The 9,969-nt window shown below is 41.7% G+C and overlaps 1 protein-coding gene across 1 annotated transcript in view; it reads right to left on the minus strand.

Moving 5' to 3' along the window:
- Positions 1–194: 194 nt before the first annotated feature.
- Positions 195–9,969, minus strand: part of EIF3G (eukaryotic translation initiation factor 3 subunit G) — a 195,129-nt gene continuing 185,354 nt past the window's right edge. Inside the window, exons 5-6 of the mRNA XM_044084675.1 lie at positions 956–1,062; positions 195–297 (exon numbers count right to left, since the gene is read on the minus strand). Of these exons, the coding sequence (XP_043940610.1) occupies positions 282–297; positions 956–1,062 (123 nt within the window). The 3' untranslated portion in view covers positions 195–281. The remainder of the gene's footprint in view (positions 298–955; positions 1,063–9,969) is intronic.

Genomic DNA, 9,969 nt, shown 5'->3' on the forward strand with positions numbered 1-9,969 from the left:
ACACATTTTTAGCAGATTAACACAAGAAACCCATTACCTGCTCTACACACAGGCAGACTCTGCAGCACCAAACCCTCTACCCTGCATCACTGGAAGCAAAGAGCAATTTGTAGTTTTGTTTTTGAGGACAAAAGGGCTGTATTTCAGGAGTTCATTACTTTGCATTGTTAAATAAAACAAACAAAAGTGAGAGATGATTTTATTAAATGGTGACTTTATTAAACAGTATGCTAGACAGCAATGCATCTTGGGTTGGCTGTTCAAACCACTTCATCATCATTTTAGTTATTGGAAGGTCTAGGAAAAGAAAAAAAAATTAAAACTTGTAAACAGGAAACTTTTACATTAATTCTCAAAATAATGTATAATTTTTGTTTTGATATAAAGTACAGGTAAAGTTGTCTACCTTAAGCAATTTGAGAAAATCCCTTGTAAAAAAAGCCCCCCCATGTTAAAGAATTTCTTGTTCCTGTATCTTCCTCATACACACATGGACTCTCCATACATTTATTCCAGCCAACCCAACACATTTTCATGAACGTGTACCAAATTCTACATTTTATGTCAGAGCAGGTACCTATAATGTGTACAGCCTTCCATTCAGCAACGGAATGAGCCCTGGCATTACTCTCCCAAGAATTAAACAAACCAAAAAAAAAAACTAACAAAATATGTACTTTACAAAACTGGTATGCAGTGAAGAATACTTTAATGCACTGGCCACTGGAACACAAATGCATGCAGACAGGAAAGCAAGACCACCACAGAAGATCTCCTTTTGTGTACAATACACCTGATACTGAATATTCCATACAAATCAGTGTATGGCTGTCTCAGTCTAGACACCAGTTACAGCTCAGTGAGATCTTGGTTTCCTCAAATCAAAAAATGTTTTCCTTCTACAGACATACCATTAGGATGCTTCATTTTCACAGCACTAATAGCATGAACTTACTTTGCCCACTCCACATTGAGGATCAAATGGTCATAGCCAAAGCCAGAAACGCCAGCAATAGCTCGTGCAGCATCTTCCCTGCGATGGAAACTTATGAAAGCAAAACCCTAGAGACAGATTGGGAAGAAAATTACATCAACAGTACATTTTATAAGTGATAGTTCAAAAGTGTTAAAATATTAAAAAATAAGACAATGGGAATAAATAGTACAACACTAGTACAACACCGAGAAGTTTAAATAATTTACAACACACAGAAAGACAAACTTATTTATTTTTATTTTACATTTGTTGACTGGGCTAGTCTAACTGGATACATGTCCATTTTCAGTAGAGGCCCGAGGAGATAAGCTCCAATACAGATAAATGAAAAGCTTAGTAATAAATATACAAAATAAGACTAAATGAAAATATTCATATTAAACTAGCAGATTTCGGGTACATAAACACAAAAAATAATAGGAGAGATAACTAAATAGCAGAATTAATTATATATAAAAAGAAAAACAATATTACAGGTTAAACATATTATTCTGTGAGGATAAACAAAAAATCTTGTAGTGCCAGAATGCTTCTACTATACAGTATGCAGTTATAAGTCGTATATAAATAGAAAGACTGAGGTCTAGAGGGGAGGCAGGATAAGTATATACATAATGTAAAAGGAAGAGAAAAGTATATTTTTCAGTAGGAAATGTAAAGGGAGATTCTGCATAGTGAAGTTTGGGAGGAAAATAGAATTTATAGGGATAAAATATGTACTAATTTCTGAGTAGTGAGGGCTAGGCAGAGTTTAGTTCAATTAGACAGATAGCTGCCTAGTCAGGTTTAGTACAGGGGCACAACCAGTGTGTTCGAAGGAAGAGTTTTAGTCTACTTTTGAAGAGTGATAGAGAGGGAAGAGAGGAGAGGTCACTGGGGAGAAGATTCCAGGTTTTTCCAACAGCATTGGAGAAGAGAGATTTGCCAGCTTTGTTGTTAGGTTTAGAAATGTATAAAAGATTTTTGTGAGAAGAACGCAGTGATTTCAGATTTGTGTATGGAGTGATGAGGGTAGATAGACTAGGAGTGCAGGAAGGTTTATAAAGAATTTTATGGGCGATGGTTAGTTGATGGAATTTAATCAAGTTTTGTAGTTCAAGCCATCCCAGCGGCTTTATATTTAAGCAGTGGTGGGTTCTGTAAGGGTTACCTGTTGCAAATCTAGCAATATTATTGTAGGAAGTTTCCAGTTTGCGGAGGTTATTTTTTGAAAGGTTAGTAAAAATAGGTGAGGCATAAAGGAGGGTAGAGATTAGATGACTATGGGCTATAGTTGTTCTAGCTGTAGGAGAAAGGTATGAGTTAATTCTATAGAGGGAGCAAAGTTTTTTGTTGACAGTTTTTATTGTATTGTTGATATGGATGTCAAAGTTCAAGTTATCAATGGTGATTCCCAGTAGTTTGGTAGTAGTCTCAGGTGATATGATGGTGGCGTTAGTGGATATAACTGAGAAATCAAGTGGAGAGGACTTGTGGGTTGGATTAAAGAGGAGGTTTAGTTTTTTGGGGGGTTCAAAAGAAGACAACGTGGTGTAAACCATTGTTCAACTGTGTTAAATACTTTCTGGGTAAGAGAGAAGTTCAGATGTGGATTTGGCTGAGCATATAAGTGTCGAGTCATCAGCATATTGTATGCATGTGGCTTGGGGGATGGCTAGATGAAGGCCATTAAAAAATATTGAGAAGAGGAGAGGTCCAAGTATAGACCCTTGAGGGACACCCAGTGAAACTGGTTGGAGGGTAGAAAGAGTCTTATGCCAAATAAAGTACAGTTTTGTACCTACCATAAATGTAGATGTTCGAAGATCCACATTGCTGCAGTCCTTACACTTGGGTAGTCCGCTGTCCTCGGTCGGCCCGAATATCAAAGTATAAGGCTGACGTCGGTCAAGGCGCATTTGACTGACATCAGGACGTCAGGGTACAAATGCGCATGACCGACGTCATATCCTCAGTCTTTTCTTGCCCCAGATGTCAGAAGACCCTAAACATAAAGGTCAAAACCAAAAGACAGCAAACAAACAACCAACCACCCTTGCACTAATTATATGTACAATATATACAATATACATAATATTTACAACCCAACCCACACAACCACCTCTAACTACAGAGGGGAAAGGAGGGAGGATTGACTGCAGCAATGTGGATCTTGAACATCTACATTTATGGTAGGTACAAACTGTACTATGTTCTTCATCTCACATTGCTGCAGTCCTTACACTTGGGTAGAATCCCAAAGCAGAGGTAAGGGAGGATGGCCAAACTAAGGAAGCAGGAGCTGCCAAATGCCCTGCAAAACAGCAGTGGCAAAACCAGCCCTGGATTTAGAGTAAAGTGGTAGGTGATAATGCCGAGAGAAAGTATGCACTGAACTCCAAGTAGCTGCCTCCAAAATATCCTTGGTTGCCACTCCCTCAAAAGCTGTCAAGTGGCAGTAGCCCTAGTGGAATGAGGCCTAATCCCAGCTGGAATCTCCTTGCCATGATGGGAATAACAGAAAGCAATGCAAAACCCAATCCACTTAGAAATAGTTTGTTTTGACACAGGCTTGCCCTGAGAACCCAAAGCAAAAGAAACAAACAACTGCTGAGACTGCCTGAACCCTTTAGTTCTGTCCAAATAATATCGCAACTGCCTGTGTACATCTAAAGTGTGCAAAATCTTTTCCCCTTTATTTTTGGGATTTGCATAAAAAGTAGGCAAATGAATAGTTTGGTTTAAAGCCACACTAGAAACCACTTTAGGCATAAAGGAAGGATTAGTACGTAAAGATACCCTATCCTTATGGAAAATCAAGAAAGGCTCAACGCCATAAGGGCCTGCAATTCAGAAACCCTTCTTGCAGAGGTAATGGCCAACAAAAAGCAGTCTTCCATGATAAATATTTCAACTCAGAAGTAGCTGCAGGCTCAAAAGGTTGTAGAGTGAGTTTCTCCAACACAAAATTGAGATCCCAAGCAGGAGTAGGAGCTCTTCGTGGGGGTCTTATATTCTTTGCCCTCTAAGAAATTGCTTGAACAAAGGATGAGAAAACAATGGTGGGTCACAATCATAGTGAGCCAAAATTGCTGCAGCATGAACCTTAATAGAAGAGAAAGACAAACCTTGTCTAGTAACTCAGTAAGATATTGAAGAGCCACACTCAAATTAGGCTCAGAAACATCAAAATCTTTTGCTGCACTCCAAAATAAAAATCTCTTCCATTTATCTACGTACACTTTCCTTGTACTAGGCCTTCTAGCTTCCAAAATAACATTCAAAACTTGCTGAGGAAGTGGAGGCCCACTATGGTTCAAAACAGAATATGCCAGGCTGTTAGGTGCAGAGAGTGAAGCTTGACATTGAGCAAATGGCTGTCCTCCTGTGACAACAGGTGTGGAATCAAGGCAAAGGCCATGGAGGCTTCCGTGCAGACCTCTCAGTAATGGGTACCAGTGCTGTCGAGGCCAATCTGGAGCTATTAAAATCATCCTTGGCTTGTCCTGTCTGACCTTTAGAAGTACCTTTGGGAGGAGAGGCAGAGGTGGAAAGGCATACACATGAAGATTGCTCCAATTGAAAGAAAGAGCATCCACTTCCAAGCTGTGGGATGAAACCTTTTGTGCAAAACTTTGGCAGCTGATGGTTTAGTGGAGAAGCGAACAGATCTATGTCTGGAGTTCCCATGACACTGTCAATTTCTGAAATACATGAGGATCCAATTTCCACTCGTGGGGATCCATAATTGCCTGCTCAACACATCTGCTAAGGAGTTCTGTGCTCCTGGCAGAAACCTTGCCTGAAGATTGAGCTGTAAACTGAGAGCAGTCTCCCACAAAATCATTGCTTGCCTGCATAGAGGATAAGAATGCTCCCCTTGCTTGTTTATGTACCACATGACAGTTGTGTTGTCTGTTAGAATCAACACCTGCCCTGGAAGAAGTAAATCCTTGGAAGCTATTAATGCAAACTGGACTGCTAACATCTCCTTCAGGTTGATATGTAGATGTTGTAGTCTGGCAGGCCACTTGTCTTGTATCCACTTTCCATTTAGATGAGCTCCCAAGCTTTGTCTGAGGCATCTGTCGTTAAAATCTGACTCCTCTGGCCGGGTCACAGAGAGTCCCTTGTTTAGGTGACATTCCTGAGCCCACCACAAAAATTCCTTTTGAATGCAAGGTATTATTTGAATGACAGTGTCCAGATCCTGGCAGTGCTGTGTCCATACATTTTTGAGATACCATTGCAGCTTCCTCATATGCAGTTTGGCATTGGGAAGCACCAGAATACAAGATGCCATGAACCCTAAGGCTTGAAGGACTGTCCTTGCAGTCAGCCCGGACTGATGAGATAGTTGATGGAAGTAAAGGGATAGACTCTTTTGTTTGTCCGGGGTTAAAAAGGCCATCTGGGATGCTGTATTCAGTCTCACACCCAGAAAGCACATGTCCTGAGAGGGTACTAGACTGGACTTTATTTCGCTCACAGAATACCCGAGGCATCTTAGCACTGCTATCACATATTCCAAATGATGAAGAAGCTCTTCCTTTCCTTGAGCCAGAATCAGGCAGTCGTCCAAATAAGGATAGATCTGTATTCCTTTTAGCCTGAAGAAAGCTATCACTGGAGCCAGAACTTTCGTGAACACTCTGGGCGCAGTAGATAAGCCAAAGGGCAATGCAGAGAACTGATAGTGAGAAGTCCCAGCTCGAAAACGCAGATACTTCCTGCAACTTAGTCTGATAGGAACATGAAGGTAAGCCTCCTTGAGATCCAAAGTTACCATCCAATGATCTTTGCCCAGCAGAGGTAAAAGCTGCTTTAACGTCAACATCTTGAACTTGGGAATGTCCAGATAAGTGTTGAGGGTAGATAAATCCAAAATTGGTCTCCACGTGTTCCCCTTCTTTGGTACTAGGAACAGGCGAGAATAAAATCTTAGGCCCACTTCTGGCATAGGGACCGGCTGTATGGCCCCTATTTGGAGTAACAGAGAAACTTGCTTGTGAGCCTCTATTCTTTGTTGAGGAGGAACGTCTGGCATGCCTCTGAAAGGAGGCAAGGTATGGAAATAAAACCTGTAACCGTGGTGTATGATATCCAATACCCATCTGTATTGGGTAATTAAACCCAATTTTCTTTGAAAAGTGCCAACCTTCCTCCCATAGGTGCTGCCAGACGAGAAGGCTCTGGCAGCTGAAAAGGTAGGTCATTGGGGCTGTTTACGAAAGGACTGACCCCTGCCCTCACCAAGACTGTGCAGGAGAACTCCCTGTTCTAGGCCTGAAAGAGCCCTGAGCTCTGCCCCTACCACGCCTAGATCTACCCCTAGACTGGGAATCATAAGAAGGATACGCCCACCCCTTAGTAGGCCAATTTCTACTAAACTTTGGAGGCTGGACCTGCAAAAATCTTTAACAGTCTGCATAGACTTAGCCTTGTCTTCCATTTTCTTTAAAACTGCCTCAACAGGAGGACCAAACAACACGTCAGATTGTAAAGGAGCATCTAAAATCCTTGTTTTAACATGTTCAGATAAATTTTGATCCCTCAGCCAGGCGTGCCTGCGAAGAACTGACCCAGTGGCAGCCACCCTAGACGAGGCCTGTACAGCATCAAAACCACATTGCAAAGAATGCTTACCCACCTGTTCAGAAACATGTACTAAATCTTGCAACTCCTTACAATCAATACCTTCTGCCAGAGCATCAACCTTAGACTTCAATTGTGAAAGGAGATAGTTTTGGTATTTCAACATGTGAAACTGGCAATTCAAAGCCCTCATAGCAAGAGTGGAAGAAGTATAAACTTTCTTTCCCCATCTATCCAAGGCCCTGGCCTCTTTGTCTGCAGGAACCGGATTCTTAACAACAGAAGCCTTAACACCTTTAGGCCCCTGGCTAACAGTTTCTGGGTCTGCCCTAGGACTCTAAAAAGATACTTATGAGCTTCAGGCACCCTGTAATACCTATCCGGTTTAACAGGAGCAGGAGGCAAAGAATCAGGATTAAGAGAAGCCTCTGTAAAACATCTTCCACTACATCCAAAACAGGAGGTATAGCCAAAGGCCTATGCTGGGGTAAAACAAAAATTCCCTAAGCCTTTTCCTGGAATCAGAGAAGTCCTGACCTTCCCACTTAAAATGCTCCCTCATGGAATGAAGAGTTTCTGAAAAGAAAAATCCTCAGGAGGAGAAGCAGAAGGAGTAGAATCATCCACATCAGAATCAGAATAAGGAGAGTACTCCTGCAAGTCTTCAGTCAAGACTCTGAAACATCTGAAGCCTGCTCAAAACTCCCTAGCTCAGGCTCCACCCTAGGTCTCTTATCAGGAGGGGGCATAGAACCCCTAATCAAAGTAATCAAATCTTCTGCCATTTTAAGCATATGCTTCTTGGGCACAGTTCCTGAAGAGCTAGGGGTAACACCAACTGAAGCTAAACCTGGCCTGCCCCTGGGAGAAGCCTTGGAAACAGAAGGAGAGGGCCTAACCACCCTAGGCAAGGAGGGGAGTATAGTAACCTGAGAAGCCCCATCAGCCTGGCCTGCCTCCTGAGAGGCCACATCCTGCAATAACAAAGTCTCTCCCTGGGATCCCAAAGAAACCTCCGGTGGAACCACCGCTCCACCGACACCTCTAAAGAACCGGCGTCCGCACTGACGGTTCCTCCAGCCTAGGTTTAACTGCTTTGTCCTGCGCCTTCGAAGAAGCAGGCGCCGGAGCATCCGACGGCATTTTATAATTGCACCGCTTCCTCAAGACTAACCTGGCACAATCTAATCTTCTCTTAATAGTGCGCTTATTGAATCTAGCACAAGAGCGACACCCAACAACGCCGTGCTCAGGCCCTAAACAAGGAATACACAAAGTATGGTAGTCTCTATGTATCTGTTTCCCACAAGAAATACAATTATTCACTTTTTCTGACATCCGTAAACCACTGAGGCAAGAAAAATAAAATATTTCCCAAAGGGGTACTTAGCCAACTTTGACTCGGTCTGAAACTCCGAAATCGAACAATTTCAGAACGCCAACCGGCACTTGCAACGCTGCTTCTGCATCGGACCATGCGGCAAAAAAGACTGAGGATATGACGTCGGTCATGCGCATTTGTACCCTGACGTCCTGATGTCAGTCAAATGCGCCTTGACCGACGTCAGCCTTATACTTTGATATTCGGGCCGACCGAGGACAGCGGACTACCCAAGTGTAAGGACTGCAGCAATGTGAGATGAAGAACATCTACCTGTTGTCTTTTATCTAGGTAGGACTGGAACCATTTTATACAAGGTGCATCAAATGATAGTGATTCTAGTATGTTGAGGAGAATCTGATGATTGACCATGTTGAATGCTTTAGACAGGTCAATGAATAGCGCTGAAGATAGGTTATTAAGGTTACGATTTTTGTTAATATAATCTGTAAAGGAAAGGAGGACAGTGGTAGTACTGTGTGAAGGTCTGAAACCATGTTGACAGCTGGAAAGTAAGTTTTTTTTTTGTGTTAAGTGGTCAAGTAATTGCCTATGGATACATTTCTCCATGATCTTTGCTAGAGGGGAGAGAAGGGCAATAGGACGGTAGTTGGAGAGCTCATTAGAGTTTCCGCCTTTATGGAGAGGGATAATATGAGAGACTTTCCATAGGCTAGGTATGTGACCTTCGGTAATTGTCCTATTGATCAGAATGGAAACAGGGTAAGCTATGGATTTGGCTGATAGCTGTAGAAAATCGGCAGGTAGTTGATCTGCAGAGGGACAGCATGGTTTTAGTTTTTGTATGAGGGTTTGGATGCAAGTAGTTGGGACAGGTTGTAAATGAAAAGGAGGGGGTGAGGTAGAGTTATAGGTGGGTATTGTGAAGCTATTAGGTGTTAGCTGACTAGCCAGTGTTTGGATAGTATTTGTAAAGAAGGTATTGAATGTATTGGCTGTATTTATGGGGTTAGTATGGTCAGTGTCTTGAGGGTTAGGTGTGGTGGATTGACCTGGGTGGAGTAGTTGGTTAATGCTAGTCCAGAATTTTTGAGGGTTGTTTTGATTAGTTTGTTGGAACTGTAGGTAGTAATTTTTTTATCAGAGAGTATAGCTTTCTTAGTGTCATTTCTTAACTGTCTAAAGGTTTGTTGGTCAACAGGGCTTTTAGTCATTCTCCATTTGGCCCAGTGTTTATTTCTAAGGTACATTTTGTCTTTGGTTGCTTTTGAAAGCCATGGGGCAGAGTTGGTTTTAACTCTAATTAATCTGGTTGGAGCATGTTGGTTGAGAATAGCCAGAAATTTAGAGTTAAAGTACTTGATGGCTTCTTCTAAAGGGAGGTATTTTAAGGGAGACCAATTGCATGTTCTTAGTTCATTTTCGAATAGCTCAGGGTTAAAGTTCTTTTTGGATCTGATATTTTTGACAGATTTAGGATTGGGAGTATGGGTTTTGTGTCTGATAATATAGGTAAGTGAGTGGTCGCTTATATCATCAGGGAGGGTTCCTGAATCATAGTTGTGAGGGTGATGGTTTATGAGAATCCAGTCTAATATGCTAGTTTTCTGGTTAGTTTTATTGATCCTGGTAGGGGATGTAATGGTTTGAGTAAAACCATGTAGGTTGATGTGGGTTGTAGGGAGGCTGCTGCAATAGCAGCTCCAGTCAATGTTTATATCTCCTAGGATTATGGTTTCTTGAAGCAAGTATTGGGAAAGGCAGCAAAAAATATTTTCCATGGTGGAAATGTTATTACCGGGTGGAAGAAACATACAGATGATATAGATGGATTTGGCATTGTTAATTTGAAGTTTGGAGATAAGAATTTCAGCATTGGAATCAAGAGGTATTTTACAGTTGTAGGTGATTAGCTGTAGTCCTGATTTAAATAGAATAGCTACCCCTCCACCTTTCTTGGCTACTCGGTCGAGTCTTAGTATGTTATATCCACGTGGAAGGAATTCATTGTCTTTGGTAGAAGGTTTTAACCATGTTTCTGTTAAGCAGAGGATAT

This window comes from Protopterus annectens, chromosome 9.part0 (genome assembly GCF_019279795.1).
Source record: "Protopterus annectens isolate FY-2018-M chromosome 9.part0, PAN1.0, whole genome shotgun sequence".
In the NCBI taxonomy this organism is placed as follows: Eukaryota; Metazoa; Chordata; order Ceratodontiformes; family Protopteridae; genus Protopterus; species Protopterus annectens.